Consider the following 18,115-nt stretch of genomic DNA (forward strand, 5'->3'; position numbering starts at 1 on the left):
ATTTTACTTGCAACTTCTTTCTTTCTCCATTCACTTCTCTTCTCTGAGTTATTTCTATATTACTCTCTTTTTTTGGCATTCGAAGTTGCATTTAGTTCCATATGTGCTTCAGTCGGTAGAAAATTCACGATTCATCTAGAGCTAAATAAGAAAGGTTGACTTAAATGATTATATTTTATAGTCTATATGTCGAATTTTATGCCCTATATTCTTCAATTTATGGTATATATTTATTTTCTTTGCTTTTTCGTTAGGAAGATATAGTCAAGCTATTAAAAATATGGAATTTGACCAACATCTTGGACCTTACAATCATAGCAACTGTGAAGATTGGAAGCGATTATCTAATTTTGTTACAAAGAGCATCATCGAACGGCTTGGTATGCTATTTGTTTGAGTGAAGTGTCCTTTGTATTAAATTGGTTGTTGAATTTTATTATTGTTAATTTGTGAGCAGAGCACATCGGAGGAGAAATCAGTGTTGATTGTGAAAATGATATGTTTAGAGAAACACTCCTAATACATCAATGGAGGAAGCAATAGACAAGCAGCTAAAAGTTGGTAATTCTGCAACGTCTATTGGTATAAGCCAGAGAAAAGGATGTTATTATACCTCGATTCCAGTGCACAGGAACTTTCTTCTTTGAATCATGACAAGGTAGGCATTCACAGGAACTTCCTTCTTATATTATTGAAACAAGTTATGACATGTCCATAAGTTGTTTTCAGGTTATTTTCATAAGCTCTCCATCATAGATTATGAAAACAACTTTAGCTCTTACAAAAACAATTTAACTTTATTTTATCTTTTGTTGTAGAAATAGCTTATACAAAAGCACTTATATTTAGTGCTTATGCTATAAGCGCTTAATTATACTCTATTCAAACAGAGCCTTAGCCTGTTGCCTTTTGCTGATATGTGCTCATGTTTGCTCATGTTTTATATTGGCATCTCAGACACAATTGCTAGAAACTCTTTTGGAAAAAAATTATGGGGGTTCCGAAGACTTGCTCCTTGGAGAACTGCAGTTTGCATTCATTGCCTTTTTGGCATGGTCGAGAAAACACCGTTTCTTTATAATTTTATTAGTCTTGTTGAATCCACTATGACATTTTGCAATGCTGCAGATGGGTCAGTCGTTAGAAGCATTTCTCCAGTGGAAATCCTGGCTTAGCTTTCTGTTTGGCTGCACCGAAGCAGTAAGTACATTTTTTCAGTCGTATTGGGTTTAAATAATGTATGCATAGATTATGAGATGTAAAAAAAGTTTAATTTTTGTATGCTGAAAATGGTTCATTTAGATGTGATAACATCACTTGCCTATCAACTTCTTTGGAGACTTTTATAAGATGCACACATCAAGAATAAGCTACATTCTTATGGCGAATGCCAAGTCATTCATAAATTTTCTTTCAAACACAGAGTATTCCAATTATATTTAAAATATCCTATAATATTTTGATTGTATGATTTAGATTTTAGAGTATATTTTTGGATTTGTCAAACTTATTTAAATGATCTTTGGAGACTTTTATAAGATGCACACATCAAGAATAAGCTACATTCTTATGGCGAATGCCAAGTCATTCATAAATTTTCTTTCAAACACAGAGTATTCCAATGATATTTAAAATATCCTATAATATTTTGATTGTATGATTTAGACTTTAGAGTATATTTTTGGAGTTGTCAAACTCATTTAAATGATGAAAATTGGAACTTTCACCTTCGCATACTTTTCTTGCCACGATTTAATATTTTTTACCTTAACTATTTGCAATGTAAGTTCAGTTAATGGTTTTATACGTGATTCTATGATGCTTTTTTTAATAATGATAAATTGGTATGACAGCAGTTTGCTTTTGGTTACCTTAGATGTGAAATTGAGTAAATCTCACTTGATGACTTCAAATGCAAAATTCAAATGTAGAAATAGAAAAGAATTTTAAGCTTCTTGATACGCTGCAAATAATTGTTTTCAATTTTTTATCCTTTATCTTTTGGAATTTTTTGTAATTGATTTGACTCAATTTTGTCTTTCGTGAAGTAACACAGGTTCTCCAAAATAAAATATGTTTTGTCAGAAATGTAGTTTTGGGTAGTTTTTTGTATGCATTGATTATCCAAGAGTGTGCTAAATTGGCGAATCTTGATTTTTAATGCCTAAGAAGGTTAATTTGGGCCCTAAGAAATTATGTAGTTGCTAAAAGAATTCTAGAGACAAGTCTTGAGATGTTGCGTTTGGATGGCTTAATGAGATGAAATTTTTTTGCCAAATATGTGACTTACAATATGAATTCTTTATTCATATAGAATCAGGATGGTATACATGAAAATTTTGATGGTCTAAATGCAATTTGAAATATGAATATTTATTCAAAATGCAAGTATGTACTTAATAACAATTTTCTTATTATGGTATATTGTGAAGAGGGATGTTTGTGTGGCTTGGTGCCTCTGATGCGAAATTGAGTATATGTCCCTCAATGTCCCTAAATTGATGGTCTGCATGGAACTTCAATGTGAAAGCTTATTCATTGCTTCCAATGTAAGTGGAAATGACACCTGGCGCTATAGATGCGAAATAGTATAGATGTCCATCGATGTCCCTAAATTGAACATATGTCCCTCGATGTCCTTAACTTGAATATATGTCCTTTGTTGTCCCCCTAAATTGATGGTCTGAATGAATGTGATTTCAATGTGAATGCTTAGTCATAACATGAAATGTAAGTGGATATATTTCTTGTGATTTTTATCACTTCTACATCTATTTTTTCAATATTTTATCCTTTATCTTTTGGAATTTTTTCTAATTGATTTGACTCAAATGTTGTCTTTCGTGAAGTAACACTCTCCAATATATTGTTTGACAGAAATGTTGTTTTGGGGTATTGTTTTGTATGCATTGATTATCCAAGAATGTGCTAAACCGGTGAATCCTTATGTTTCATGCCTAAGATTGAGAAGGCTAGTTTGGGCCCTATGAAATTGTGTATTTGCTATGGTCGTATGCATGATCTCGACTTGCTCATACTCGACCCACCTCTATGAGTGGAACTTCCTTAAGAACTCTAAGACAAGTCTTGGGATGTTGTGTTCGGATGTCCCTGACGAGATGAATTTTTATGCCAAAAATGTGGATTACAATATAAATTCTTTCCTTGTGTAGGTAGGAGTAGGACTACTTGGAATAGATAGAGCTTTGGTTTTGATGTACTTACGGCAGCTGCATGCACTTCTTCTATTGCAAAGGTCACATAATCTTTGAACTGTTAGGACTATTAGATGTTCATAATTCTGCCCTGTTTAATTGTCTATTATGAAGTTTATGGGAACCATGTATGGAAACAAGTGCTAGATTCAAGCTTAACGGTGGAAAACTATGCTCGCAATTACTTGGAGGTTAGAATTTAGCGCAGAGAGTGTGTTCTATTACAGGTCTGATGCGGGCAGAACCTGCGACTGCTTCAGGTCGGATACGGGCTGGTGCTTTGCAGAATGCTACCGTGGCTGAGCTTGGTGCGTCGTGGACAAATTCTGCTGTTGTTAATAGGATTAGACAACCTCTGGGATGATTCAAATATAATATTGATGCATCATTTTCGTCGAATTTAAATAGAGTTGGCATTGGAATATGAATCCGTGATGAATTTGGTCAATTTGTGCTTTCAAAGACAGTCTGGATTGCCTTCAGGTCTGATACGGGCTTTTGCTTTGCAGAATGCTACTGTGGCTGAGCCTAGTGCGGCGTGGACAGATTCTGCTGCTGATTGGAAAAGACCAACTCTGGGATGATTCAAATGTAATATTGATGCATAATTTTCGTCGAATTTAAATAGAGTTGGCATTGGAATATGAATCTGTGATTAACTTGGTCAATTTGTCCTTTCAGAGACAGACTGAATTGCCCTTTATTGTGGAGTGGATGTTGGTGAAGCTCTTGGTGAGTATATGTCCCTAGATGTCCCTAAATTGTTTGTCTGAATGTGATAGAGACTTGAATGATGAATGTTTATTCATAACTTGAAATGCAAGTTGAGATGACCCTTGATGCAATGACTACACAATGTTTTTTTCGTAATGGTAAATTGGGATGATGGTTTTGTGCCTTGGTGACCATAGATGTGAAAATTGAATATATCTCCCTTGATGACCCTGAATTGTTGGCCTAAATGCAATTTCATTCTGAATTTTTATTCATAACTTGATATGCATGTCGAGACAACCCTTTGATATAATGATTGTATGATGCTTTTTGCATAATGATAAATATAGATGATGGTAGTATGCCTTTGGTGACCAAAGATGCAAAATTGAATATATGTGCCTTGATGGCTTAATGCGAAATTCGATATTCAAGCCTCGGTGACCCTGAATTGTTGGCCTAAATGCATTTTAATTGTGAATTCTTATTCATAACTTGAAATGCGTTGAGATACCCTTGATACATTGACTTTGATGCTTTTTTAATAATGATAAATTAACATGATGGTGGTTTGCTTGGGTTACATTGTCCCTTGATGACTTCGAATGCAAAATTCTATATTTGAGCCTTGATAACCAATTGTTCGCCTAAATGCAATTTCTATATTAATGTTTATTCATAATTTGAAATGCATGTCGAAATGACCCTTGATGCAATTATACCAGGTAGTTTTCATAAATTAGATGATGGTAGTGTACTAATGTGCGCCTTGGTAATCTTAGATGTAAAAATTTAATATATGTCTTTGATGACTTTGAATGCAAAATTCTGATATTTGAGTCTTCATACCCTGAATTGGTGGCTTTCATGCAATTTTATGCTTTTTGTGTACGTAGGGTTTCTGCATACTCTAATTTAGAGAAGAAAGCACCAGATTATGTTGTTCAAAAGGCATAATATCAGGAGCCCTTTCTGCACAAGGTACATCTTATATTACAATGAAGTGATAAATGTTAATGTACCATCTCTTCAAAGAATTTGAGAAAGATGTTATTATGTTTATTACGTATTGAGTCGTATTTGTTGTTCAAATGTAGAAATCAGTTGCTGTTTGCTTGATGGAGGTTGTAACATATAAAAAATAGCAGGAAAATTGCTCATCTATTGTCAATACCACCGGATGTGTTGTTATTTAGTCGACAAAAACTATTAGATGGTTCTACTCGTCTTCTGAATGTGCATAACATCTTTCTATTCAGAGCTTGCCTAACCTATGTGGGTTTCGAGGTTTTAAACATAATTGTTTGATTGAGACATGGATTACTAACCCCTATTTAGACTGGTTTGCATAGTGTAAATTGATGTAAAGTGTGAAGGTATAAAAGAGAAAAAGACTCGAGAAGAAGGGAAAGTTCTAGTGGGCGGGTGATATGGAATCTGACTTAGCAAGAGAAGACTCTTAGCTTGCAGAAGGATAGAAATTGAGAGAGACTTGAGATAGTAAATAGAGGCTAAATATCAACAATACACCGTTTATGTTGATGAGTGTGATGGAAAATAGGCTAATGCATTATCCTAATGTTAGCCGTATATTTTAAGAAAAAACCTAAATTCACGCCTAATTTGTTTGAGGCTTTTTTTTTTTGTTTAACTACAATTCAACAAATGACTAATTTATTGCAAAAGGTTCAATATGGAATTATTGCTGTTTCAAATGCAATGGTGGAAGATTTTGGTGAATGGAAGGAGGGGCAATGGCTTTTCATGCAGAAGTGGCCGAGCGAATTAATTCAGTAGGTGTATGTCTTTTTTATTCACATGGTATGCACAGTTATAAATAAATTTTTTTTTTGTTACTGAATTGACCATGTATGACGTAATCAATGTGTTGCTGGCTAATGTACTTTTGGAGGTTGGGGATATTGACAGATTGCAATGGTTAGCTGATCTGGGAGGCGCTTATTCAGTGAAATCAGCATATGAGGTAATTTCAAATGGGGGTATCCATCACAGATTGCAATGGTTAGCTGATCTGGGAGGCGCTTATTCAGTGAAATCAGCATATGAGGTAATTTCAAATGGGGGTATCCATCAGTCTACCGCGCTCTCCAAAATTGTGAACCAACTTGTTGATGTTGAATAAAATTGTCAACCTTTATAGATGTTCTCTGTTGGACCTGCTTTTAAGGGTATTAAGATGATTCCTCCGGGTACTCATTTTGTCTACTATAGTTCATCAACCCGGTTTGATTATTCTGCTTAATCCTGTATAATTCATTTTCTGTTATTCCTTTATTTCTGAATGAGAAAATGTTAGCAATATGCTCCCTATTATTCTCTAGTATTTTAGGCCCTGTTTGGATAAACAGTTTAATTAAGGGTCCATTTTGATTGACTTATTTTTTAGCTTATGAAAAATAGGTTATGTGAATAAGTAAGTTTTTATGTTAATCCGTTAATGAGTACGAAAAGTGTATCTACATAAACTGTTTTTTCATAAACTACCTTGACAACCTTATAATAATACATAAAAACTTATTTATTTGCATAAGTTGTTTCGTATAAGCTCAAAAATAAGCTAATCCAAACAGGCCCTGTGTTTATGATATAAGTGCTTATGTATGAGCTATTTCTATAGCAGAAGGTAAAATAAAGTCAAATTGTTTCATATAAGTTGTAAGCTGTTTTCTAAGCTATCTTGGAGAGCTTATGAAAGTAAGCTCACAAGCTCCCTCAAACGGTCTCACAAGTGTGTATGTCAGTAGATAAGCTCAAATAAGTCAATTTAAAAAGGCCCTTAAAGAAACTAAAATGTGACCCTCTAAATCATGTGGCTTTCATTTTCTTTTTGCCAAGATTCGTTCCTAAAATGGTGGGATCAACGTAAATCTCACTGAACAACAGATTGTGTGTTTGAAAGTGTGTTAGAGAATTGTGCAGTATGCACGAGCGTTTTTAGCGCCACTCAGTTTGTACCAAAATCCTGTTGATTTATGCGGAGTCCTTTGAAAAAGTGTTTTTTTTTTTTGTATAGCGATGGAGGAGTATTTCCTAGTTATTTTGGCATTTATTTTCAAAGAGTGTTAATCTTGTATGATGTGGTACGTTTTTGTGAAATAACTTTGGATCAATGGTGTTTATTTTTTTTTAAAAAAATATCAGTTTCTAGAACCAAATATTCAATAGTATTTGTTTTCATTTTCTTTTTTACTTCCTGCAGGGATGGAAAGGAATTTTCACCGATTGTTGGATTCTTCATTGATGTTGGCCCTTCAAAGGTCTGAAAATTAGTAACCCCTATCTCCCTAACTTTTACTTTTTATGGTTTATGTTAGCATGTGTTTATGGCAATTTCTATTCATATTTATATTTCACGCGATTGTGTCTTGATTTGATATGTTCTCTGGTAAATCAATTCAGGTGACTTCGTTTCTGTTTAGCTTCACAAAAATGTTTGTGATATGCACAAAAAGTGAAAGATTTAAGAAAATACAGTATTTAGTTTTGAGTATCAATCTAGAACTAATTTTCATTAATTAATAGATAAAAATGATGGCAAATTCAGTTCCTGTTAATAGAGCTAGAAGCTTAGAAGTTGTCCTGGAATCTTCGACTAAGCCCCCTAGGCTCCGACAAAACTGCTCTCCTCCACTGGTTTTCCTTTTTGCATTTGAGAGTGTGTGCGTACATAGATACTCACAAAAATCAGAAAAGGATCTTGGATTCGTTAACGCTTCATTTGTTGAATTACAACCGAGTAATTCCATTGTGTTACCATTGAATTTGTCATTCTGCTCCTAATAATTGAGAGTTTATCACAACATTCAAAATATTAACTTTGTAGTACCGCTCTATTACAATGTCATCTTGTCTGTGGTAGATCCTTTTTCATCTTGCAATAAAACGAGCATTATAATCTTGTATGGATAAGTTGACTGACCTGCGAAAATACTTGACATTTGCAACCAATTTATCTCTTCCTTCATCTTAACTTTTAATGAGCATCTTAGTAGATGAAGTTAGATGCATCACATTTGCTAAATGTGACAAAGCATATTAGAAATCTCAAGAAAAAAATTGGGAGGTGAATGAAGCAAATTCAAAAGAAGTTAAGCCATCATAAGCTTCATCCACATCACTTAGTTGAACATCTTAAACAATATCAAGATAGAAATAGATTTCCAGCGATAATTCCAACAAGTCTCACTTGTGGTTTGTGAAGAACCAGTTCGATTACACTGTTTTTTTTACTTTTAAGCATCATTCTGAAGTAAATGAGTGACATTTGCAAAATGAATTTCTTTCTATTGGTCATCACTCTTACATGATGCACCAATAATCACGACAATGTACTACAAGGCCATTTATTTGAAATCAAAGTTAATATGATGGAATCTCTGCTGCAGCAAGTTGCTCGATGCCATTATAGCGATGCTATTTGTAACCTTCTTAATGATGGCTAAAATGATATCTGAACTTTCTCGATCAATGCTAACCAATGCTCATTTGTTTGAACGTGTTTGTGTTCTGGTCTTCTGGACATTTTTTTAAGAATGTAATTGCATTTAAAATAATAATAAAATTTGTATACTTAAAAGTATTTTTTTTGGTCTCTTTGCCATGCAGGTAATTGTTCGTAAATGGGACCAACAAGAGGAAAGGCTAGTCAAAGTATCTGAGGAAGAGGTATTCATTTATTTAAATTTTCTAAAACATTTATGATACATGTCTAAGATGTGAAACCATCATGACTCATAATTGATATAATTTACATTATGTTAGTCTCGTTAGTATTTGTGAAAAAATTGCTTCAAATTGATTTCTGCTTCATAAAATGTGGGGAAGCCCTTAATATTCCATCGAATCACTGCTCATTTGTGTTCATGTTCAAATATCTTGCAACCACTTAATGAGCAATCAAATTTTCTGCTTTTAGTTTATTGAACACCAATTAAATAAGACAAACTATAAGGGAGGTTAACAATGTCCTGATCTGCCTTATCAGTTCAACCAATCACTTTTTCCGATCGCCCTTTATCTAAACTTTATTGATTCTGTTCCTTTTCGTTATAGTGTTTGATACTGTTGAACAAAATAGTGTTTGATATTCTTATTTGTATATTCCATACATGATTTTACATGCAACTTCTTTCTTTTTCACCATTCACTTTTTTACTTTGAGTTATTTATTTCTAACATAATATTTCTATATTACTCTCTTCTTTTGGCTTTCGATGTTGCATTTAGTATTTTAGTTCCATATGTGCTTCATTCGGTAGAAAATTCAAGCTTCATCTAGAGCTAAATAAGAAATGTTGGCTTAAATGATTATATTTTATAGTCTATAGGTCGAGTTTTATGCCCTTTATTCTTCAATTATGGTATATATTTATTTTCTTAGCTTTTCATTTAGGAAGGAAGATATAGTCAGGCTGTTAAAAATATGGAGTTTGACCAACGTCTCGGGCCTTACAATCATAGCAACTGTGAAGATTGGAAGCGATTATCTAATTTCGTTTTAAAGGGCATCATCGAACGGCTTGGTATGCTATTTGCTTGACTGTGGTGTCCTTTGTATTGGATTGGTTGTTGATATTGTATTATTATTAATTTGTGAGCAGAGCCCATCATCGGAGGAGAAATCAGTGTTGATTGCAAAAATGATATGTTTTAGAAACACTCCTAAAACATCAATGGAGGAAGCACTAGACAAGCAGCTAAAGGTTGGTAATTCTGCAACGTCTATTGGCACAAACCAGAGAAAAGGATGTTATTATACCTCGGTTCCACATGTTGTAAAACGCAATCATTGCCTTTTGGTATGGTCGAGAAAACACCGTTTCTTTATAAATTTGTTAGTCTTGTTGAATCCACTATGACATTTTATAATGCTGCAGATGGGTCAGTCGTTAGAAGCATTTCTCCAGTGGGGAAATCATAGCAACTTTGAAGATTGGAAGCGGTAATCTAATTTCGTTACAAAGGGCATCATCAAACGGCTTGGTATGCTATTTGCTTGAGTGAGGTGTCCTTTGTATTATTATTAATTTGTGAGCAGAGCCCATCGGAGGAGAAATCAGTGTTGATTGCAAAAATGATATGTTTAGAAACACTCCTAAAACATCAATGGAGGAAGCACTAGACAAGCAGCTAAAGGTTGGTAATTCTGCAACGTCTATTGGCACAAACCAGAGAAAAGGATGTTATTATACATCGGTTCCACATGGTGTAAAACGCAATCATTGCCTTTTGGTATGGTCGAGAAAACACCGTTTCTTTATAAATTTGTTAGTCTTGTTGAATCCACTATGACATTTTGCAATGCTGCAGATGGGTCAGTCGTTAGAAGCATTTCTCCAGTGGGGAAATCCTTGCTTAGCCTTCTGTTTGGCTGCACCGAAGCAGTAAGTTTATTTTTTCGGTCGTATTGGGTTTGAATAATGTATGCATAGATTATTAGATGTAAAAAAAGTTTCTTTTTGTATGCTGAAAATGGTTCATTTTGATGTGATAACATCACTTGCTTATCAACTTCTTTGGAGACGTTTATACGATGCACACATCATACACAACTGTAACATGATTACTATCATAATTTCCATGGGTTAGCTATTCAATTTACTCAGAAGTGAGCCATTAGTATTCAGTTTTTTATGAATGTTGAACCAGTTCATGGGGGTAATGGGGTATTGATTACCAATTAAGCATTAAGTAAAGTGGTTCCGTGGCATTTGCTTACAGTTCAATGGTTACTTGTGTTTTGTTAGATGCTAATTTTGTCTATGCATCTGGCTTTTGTTCTTCTGCTGGTGTTTAAAGACGGTCAGTAGATTTGTAATGATAAGAGGCGTAATTTTCTTCCTTTTTATGTAGTGTTCTGCAATATATTTTTTATATGAACAATTTTCACTACTTAGGACATTTTATGGCGGTAGCTCCTAGGTTATGATTTATATGGACACAAGGCACTTAATGATTATGGTAAGATGCATGATATTTAATAACTTAGGTTCTAATCAGCTTGAAGTTGTATTACTTCATTAATAAATATTGTTATTATATGTTAATGAGTTTATGTAATCTTTTGCAGCCTTTCCACACGCGAACTCGGCTATTCACCAAGGTAAACTTTAACAATGTTTTACTTTTATTTTCTTTTATGTGCAAACAATGGAATTATTACATGTTTTGCCGTTAATTCATTCTTCATTGTAATAATTGTGAATGTAGTATGGGAACAAAAGGTAGCTAAATCTGATTTAAAAGAATATGCTACATTCTTATGGCGAATGCCAAGTCATTCATAAATTTTCTTTCAAACATAATTTGATCAGTTATGGATTTTAAGATCATGAAAAGAACCGTTCATATTTTGAGCACTTCAAACCAGTTGCTCGAAGTGTGGTGTTTTTCAAGTAATACTTATTAGAATTTGTATCTTATTTTCTTTTCTTTTTTTTTTATAATTTGTATCTGATTTTCATTATGGATATTTCAAGTTGTTTTGGAATTGCAGGACTTCTTTTCATTGGTGCTAGATGGATCAGTTGTTGATGGAGATATTTTAAAATGGGTATGACCTTTGAACCTATGTCTTCATATTTTGCCATCGCCTATGCTTCTCTTTGTTTTCTATGCTTTCAAATTTGTCGCAGACATGCAATGTTTTCTTCTAGCTGCAACGTACGAACTATTTGTCAAGAGGAAATGTTGAATTGTAATCTTCCTCTCTTTGCAGACAAGGAAATTTAAGGAGCTATTAGAGAATAGTCTAGGGTGGGAGTTTCAGCAGAGCAGTGTTGTCGATGGTTTGTATTTTGATGAGAATGATGAGGTCAGTGTGTACTAGTCTCTAATCTTTATTCTTTTAAGCTTTTCATTTTTGTCTCGAAACTTTGGTTGTTATAGAAAACCTAGATACAATAAATCAAATTTTTCGCTTTGTACCCTTATGAAAATCAAAGCATGCATTTAACAAATTTTACTTTTATTATTTTTTAATATTTGTTTTCGAACTGTAAGGTTTTGTTTGTGAGTTGGTTTTTCGAGGGTTTTATAGGGCTAAATCTATATTTTGATATTTAGTTAATATTTTAACATAATTGAGTATATGTCTCTCGATGTCCCAAAATTGAGTATATGTCCTTCAATGTCCCTAAATTGAGTATATGTCTCTCGATGTCCCTAAATTGATGGCTTGAATGGAATTTCATATGTCAATGCTTATTCATAACTTCAAATGTAAGTGGAGAGGACCCGTGGTGCCGTAGATGTGAAATAGTATATATGTCCATTGATGTCTCTAAAATGAATATATGTCCATCGATGTCCCGAAATTAAATATTTGTTCTTCAATGTCCCTAAATTGAGTATTTGTTCTTCAATGTCCCTAAATTGATGGCCTGCATGGAATTTCAATGTGAATGTTTATTCATAACTTCAAATGGAAGTGGAGATGACTTATGGTGCCTGCCATAGAAGCGAAATAGTAAAGATGTCCATGAATGTCTTCAAATTAAATATATGTCCCTCGATGTCCCTAAATTGAATATATGTGTCCTCGTTGTCAAAATCAAGATCAAAGTCGTAAAATCCATGGATTTTGCGACTTTGCTCACCCTCAAGGATCTGGATTCTAAGTAGAATCCAAAATCAGAGCAAAATCCCAATAAAATTGCACAAAATCGCAAAATCGCAGCAAAATCCGCGATTGTTTTGAGCAAAATCCATGGATTTTAAACTTTGAGTACTTTTATATTTTAGGTTTGAGACTTGATTGTTTTATGTTTGTTTTATGATTTTAAACTTTTATTTATACATATACTCCCAATTTAACTCCCGCGCTTAACAACCATGATTATGAGTTGAATCCATTGATTTTGGTTGCGATTTTCAATTATGGGATCTTGATTTCCCCTTTCGAGTCAACAAAATTAATTGAGTAGAATCCTTCGATTTTGGTTGCGATTTACGATTTTTCCATGTTACTATCCTCTTTCGATGTTCCTTGATGACCCTAAATTATTGGCCTAAATGCAATTTTATCATGATTTTTTATTCATAAATTGATATGCATGTCGAGATGACCCTTGATACAGTGACTCTATGATGCTTTTTTTAATAATGATGAATTGGCATGATGGCAGTTTGCTTTTAGTTGCCTTAGATGTGAAATTGAGTAAATGTCACTTGATGTCTTCGAATGCAAAATTCGATATTTGAGCCTTTTAGTTGGCTATTAATGTTGAAATAAAAAAGAATTTAAAGCTTCTTGTTACGCTGCAAATCCTTTCAGGTTTAGCAGTTTCGCTTGTATCGATTTGATTTCTTGTGATTTTTATCACTTCTATATCATTGTTTTCAATTTTTTATCCGTTATCTTTTGGAATTTTTTCTAATTGATTTGACTCAATTTTGTCTTTCGTGAAGTACCACAGGTTCTCCAAAATAAAATATGTTTTGACAGAAATGTAGTTTTGGGTAGTTTTTTTGTATGCATTGATTATCCAAGAGTGTGCTAAATCGGTGAATCTTGATTTTTCATGCCTAAGAAGGTTAATTTGGGCCCTAAGAAATTATGTAGTTGCTAAAAGAATTCTAGAGACAAGTCTTGAGATGCTGGGTTTGGAGGAGTTAATGAGATGATTTTTTTTATACCAAATATGTGGCTTACAATATGAAATTCTTTATTCATATGGAATCAGGATGGTGTACATGAAAATTTTGATGGTCTAAATGCAATTTGAAATATGAATGTTTATTCAAAATGCAAGTCTGTACTTAATAACAATTTTTCTTATTGGTATATTGTGAAGAGTGTTGTGTGTGTGCCTTGGTGCCTCTGATGCGAAATTGAGTATATGTCCCTTGATGGCCTTAATGGAACTTCAGTGTGAAAGTTTATTCATTACTTCAAATGTAAGTGGAAATGACACTTGGCGCTATAGATGCGAAATAGTATAGATGTCCATCGTTGTCCCTAAATTTAATATATGTCCCTCGATGTCGCTAAATTTAACATAATGCAATTGCATTTAAAATAATAATAAATTTATATACAAAAGAGTATTTTGGTCTCTTTGCCATGCAGGTAATTGTTCGTAAATGGGACCAACAAGAGGAAAGAGGTATTCATTTATTTAAATTTTCTAAAACATATATGATACATGTCTAAGATGTGAAACCATCATGATTCATGATTGATATAATTTACATTGTGTTGGTCAAGTTAGGTCTTGTTAGTATTTGGGACAAATTTGCTTTAAGATGATGTCTGCTTCATAATATGTGGGGAAGTCCTTATATTTTAATAGTCTATATGTCGAGTTTTATGCCCTTTATTGTTCAATTTATGGTATATATTTATTTTCTTTGCTATTCCTTTAGGAAGGAAGATATAGTCAAGCTGTTAAAAATATGGAATTTGACCAACATCTTGGGCCTTACAGTCATAGCGACTATGAAGATCGGAGGAGAAATCAGTGTTGATTGTGAAAATGATATGCAGCTAAAGGTTGGTAATTCTACAACATCTATTGGCACGAACCAGACAAAAGGATGTTATTATACCTCGATTCCACGTGTTGTAAAACGCAAGGGGATCACTGCGCAGGAATTTCTTTGAATCATGACATGGTAGGCATACACATACTATTAAATATTTGGTTCCAAAATGTCATTGTGAGAAAAGAGTTTTGAAATCAGTAATCTTACATTATAGTTTTAGGTCTGTTTGGCTTGGCTTGTTGGAGCTATCTACTGGCATAAGCATGACCACTTGTCAGATTTTTGGGGAGCTCATGGAAACAAGTTATGACATAAGCTTTCTTCTAGGATAGCTTAAAAAAACAACTTAAAATTTTTATGAAAATAACTTAACTATATTTTATATTTTTGTTAAAGAAATAACCTTATACATAACCATTTATATGACAAGTGTTTATGCTATAAGTGCTTAATTATACTATTTATCTAAACGGAGCCTTAGCCTGTTACTTTTTGCTGATTTGTGCACATGTTTTATGTTGGCCTTCTCAGACACAATTGCAGTTGCTAGAAACTCTTCGGGCAAAAGATTACGGAGGTTCCGAAGAATTGCTCCTTGGAGAACTGCAGTTTGCATTTATTGCCTTTTTGGTATGGTCAAGACTCAAGAAAACATATGGTTTCTATATAAATTTGTTAGTCTTGTTGAATCCACTATGACATTTTGCAATGCTGCAGATGGGTCAGTCGCTAGAAGCGTTTCTGCAGTGGAAATCTTTGGATAGCCTTCTGTTTGGCTGCACTGAAGCAGTAAGTATATTTTTTCAGGCACATCTGCGTGGATAGATTATTCGACTTTTTATTTAATTTTTTTTCTTCTTTTTGTATGCTGAAAATGGTTCGTTTAGATATAATAGCATCACTTCTTTATCAACATTTTTGAAGACATATAAGATGCACACAACATACATAACTGTTCCATGATTACCATTTTCTTTCCTTTTATATAGAGTTCTGCAATATATATTTTATATGAACCATTTTCACTTCTTAAGACATTTTATGGTGGTAGGACCTAGCTAGGTTATGATTCATATGGATACAAGGTACTTATTGATTATGGTAAGATGCATGATATTTAATAACTTAGGTTCTAATCAGCTTAAGTTGTATTATTTCATTAATAAATATTTTGTTATTATATTTAAATCACTTTGTAATCTTTTGCAGCCTTTCCACAAGCGAACTCGGCTATTCACCAAGGTAAACTTTAACAACGTTTTACTCTTTTTTTTAGCACTCCAGTTGCTCAAAGTCTTGAGTTTTTCAACTAATATTGATTAGAATTTGTATCTTATTTTCATTATGGATATTTGATTTGTCGAGTTAAGTGCAACTAATGCCTGTTGTTTTCAAATTGCAGGATTTCTTTTCATTGGTGCTAGATGGATCAGTTGTTGATGGAGATATTCTAAAATGGGTATGACCTTTGAACCTATGTATTCATATTGCTATAGTGTTTAGAATTGTTCTATTTTGTTTTCAAATCACGTCACTGTCACTCCGTATTGCAAAACTACTCTAGATTAGATTTGGTTGAGAATTGTTTACCTTTGTTAAAACTTTTGCATTCCAATAGATATTCATAGAATGTAAAGGATTAACCCTTTTTTCTCTCCCTACACTACATTATATGCCTCATGCTCACTCCCTTGCACACACCTCTCATTCCATGTGATTTATGAAACACCTGACATAGTCACAGAGACCAAACACGACACAGACACATATATATATCGACTATGCTACATAACATGTGAACGTAATCACATGTGGCGGTTTCATACACCGAATGTGTTTTCCATCAACGGTGCTACATAACATGTGATTACTATTTTTCTATTACAACTAACTTGTCTTGCAACTATGCTACTAAAATACTAACATTTTGGTACTACTTTAACATTTTGCCGTTGGTATTTGATAGTAGTTATCTTTTGGTTACTGGTTTAAAAGATTGTTTTGCATTTCTGTTGTACAATCTAGCTCTCACATGCTCTTTTATGTGCTTTTTGTTTTGAAATGTTTAAATCTGTGAACCATATGTTCTTTTCCTATTAAAAAATAAATATGGGAAGGCATTATTAGGGAGTTAGGTGGGGAAATGAGGGAGTCCCAACACTTTCATTTTGGAGATTGGTGATTTTCTAAAGCAACAATTAAAAAGGTTATTTATTCTTAGTTCGTTGTGGTTCTTGGGCACTAGTAATAGTTTATAGTACTAATATATAATAACTTATAATTACAAAAGTATTTCTATATATAACTATTTTATTCAGTACCCGTGATGGAGTATAAATTTGTCTCTCCTTTGTATGCTTAATAAATGTACTTAGCAATATTTAAGTAATAATTATGAATGCTTAGCTTATATTTGTAGGCCTATCTGTTTTGGAGGGACACTTCAAAAGGGATTCTACTTGTTTATATGTTAGTACTATAAACTACTTACTAGTGTGCAAAAATACCAATTTTGTAAGTGAGACTTGGGATCACATGAGAGTTTTGGTGCCTATTTGAAGGATCCGCGGATCTTGTGTAGTCATATAATCATACCTTTTTTTTTTCGTGTTCGATCGTAAAAAGGACGCTTTCTCTCTCCCAGCCCGCCCTTCTTAAAAGACAGATGCCGAGAGAAACAGTTGAAAAGATTAGAGGGACTAAAAATATAAAAAAAAAATGTAGGGAGTATTTACCGAAACTCACTAAAATGTAGGAACTAATTAAAAACATATTTAACCTAAGTATTAATTTTGTACTGATTAAGTGCTAGCTGGCCCTCAAATTTGACATTGAGAGATGAGATCACACGAGACTTTGGGTGCATTTTTAAGTGTCAAAGCAAGTAAGTGTGATATTATTAATGTAGTGGACTTTGGTGGTATTCTAGTATATCATATCTAAATATTTTTTTGCATTGTTATGTTATGGCTTATCATGGTTGACCTCAAACATACCCCTTTAGGGGGTGTATTGGATTGGGATTTTAAAAGACTTTTTTGGCAAAACAAAATCCTGAAGATTTTAAAGATTTCGTGAGATTTTATTGATTTTGTGGGATTGTAAATGACTTTTTTTAAATGACTTTTTACAATGAGGATTCTTAAACAGGATTTTGATGGATTTACAATACAGACTTTTCAGATTTCAAACTACTTTATAGATTTTTATGATTTCGAATAACTAATTGAATTTTTTAAGATTTTGAAGAATTCATTGAATTTTAAGCAAAATAATTACAAAAGTGAATAAAAAGGATGATAACTTTTTTTTTTGCGCATATAATTCTAACTTTTTATTTATTCATAAGGGGGGTGTATTCAATTGAGATTTCAATGGATTTTAAAAGACTTTTTTATGATTAAAAAGTCTTGTGGTATTCAATCAAGACTTTTATAAAAGTTAAACAAATCTTGTGGTATTCAATTAAGACAATTATGATTTTTTTTTTAAGGCAACAAAATCTGTTGGTATTCAATTGAGATTTCTCATACTTTTTAAAATGTCTATTGGTATTCAAAAGTCTATAGATTTTGATGACTTTTTTATGGAATGGATTTTGATAGACTTTTTTGTTCAAATTACACGTAAAATATTTTTCCAACAATCTCACTCAAACCCTTGAGACTTTTCAGAATTTT

At 33.0% G+C, this 18,115-nt stretch overlaps 2 protein-coding genes across 4 annotated transcripts; both read left to right on the plus strand.

The window, feature by feature from the left end:
• The first annotated feature begins 632 nt into the window (after positions 1-632).
• On the plus strand, positions 633-11,763 carry LOC123920481 (protein AAR2 homolog). The gene is made up of 16 exons (XM_045972743.1): positions 633-658; positions 958-1,055; positions 1,129-1,200; positions 3,174-3,947; positions 4,826-4,910; positions 5,616-5,750; positions 5,842-5,997; positions 6,091-6,173; positions 7,150-7,207; positions 8,556-8,615; positions 9,343-9,472; positions 9,988-10,181; positions 10,260-10,333; positions 11,020-11,052; positions 11,446-11,502; positions 11,668-11,763. The coding sequence occupies exons 6-15, from the start codon at positions 5,748-5,750 to the stop codon at positions 11,465-11,467; spliced, it is 813 nt and encodes a 270-aa protein (XP_045828699.1). The 5' UTR covers positions 633-658; positions 958-1,055; positions 1,129-1,200; positions 3,174-3,947; positions 4,826-4,910; positions 5,616-5,747; the 3' UTR covers positions 11,468-11,502; positions 11,668-11,763.
• Positions 11,764-14,549: 2,786 nt separating this feature from the next.
• Positions 14,550-17,429, plus strand: LOC123920483. 3 transcript variants are annotated; one of them, XR_006813713.1, is made up of 8 exons: positions 14,550-14,564; positions 14,650-14,738; positions 14,967-15,065; positions 15,153-15,224; positions 15,487-15,536; positions 15,645-15,677; positions 15,838-15,894; positions 16,855-17,429. XR_006813713.1 is itself a non-coding variant. In XM_045972746.1 (6 exons), exons 3-6 carry the CDS (start codon positions 15,153-15,155, stop codon positions 16,992-16,994), a joined length of 315 nt encoding a protein of 104 aa, XP_045828702.1. In that variant the 5' UTR covers positions 14,650-14,738; positions 14,967-15,065; the 3' UTR covers positions 16,995-17,429. The 3 variants fall into 3 exon arrangements, 2 of the variants coding, with proteins under 2 accessions (XP_045828702.1, XP_045828703.1); XM_045972746.1 differs by lacking the exons at positions 14,550-14,564; positions 15,487-15,536 and having other exon boundaries at positions 16,842-17,429; XM_045972747.1 differs by lacking the exons at positions 14,550-14,564; positions 15,487-15,536.
• Positions 17,430-18,115: the final 686 nt, after the last annotated feature.

The sequence above is a fragment of the Trifolium pratense genome, linkage group LG4 (genome assembly GCF_020283565.1).
Source record: "Trifolium pratense cultivar HEN17-A07 linkage group LG4, ARS_RC_1.1, whole genome shotgun sequence".
Lineage (NCBI taxonomy): Eukaryota > Viridiplantae > Streptophyta > Magnoliopsida > Fabales > Fabaceae > Trifolium > Trifolium pratense.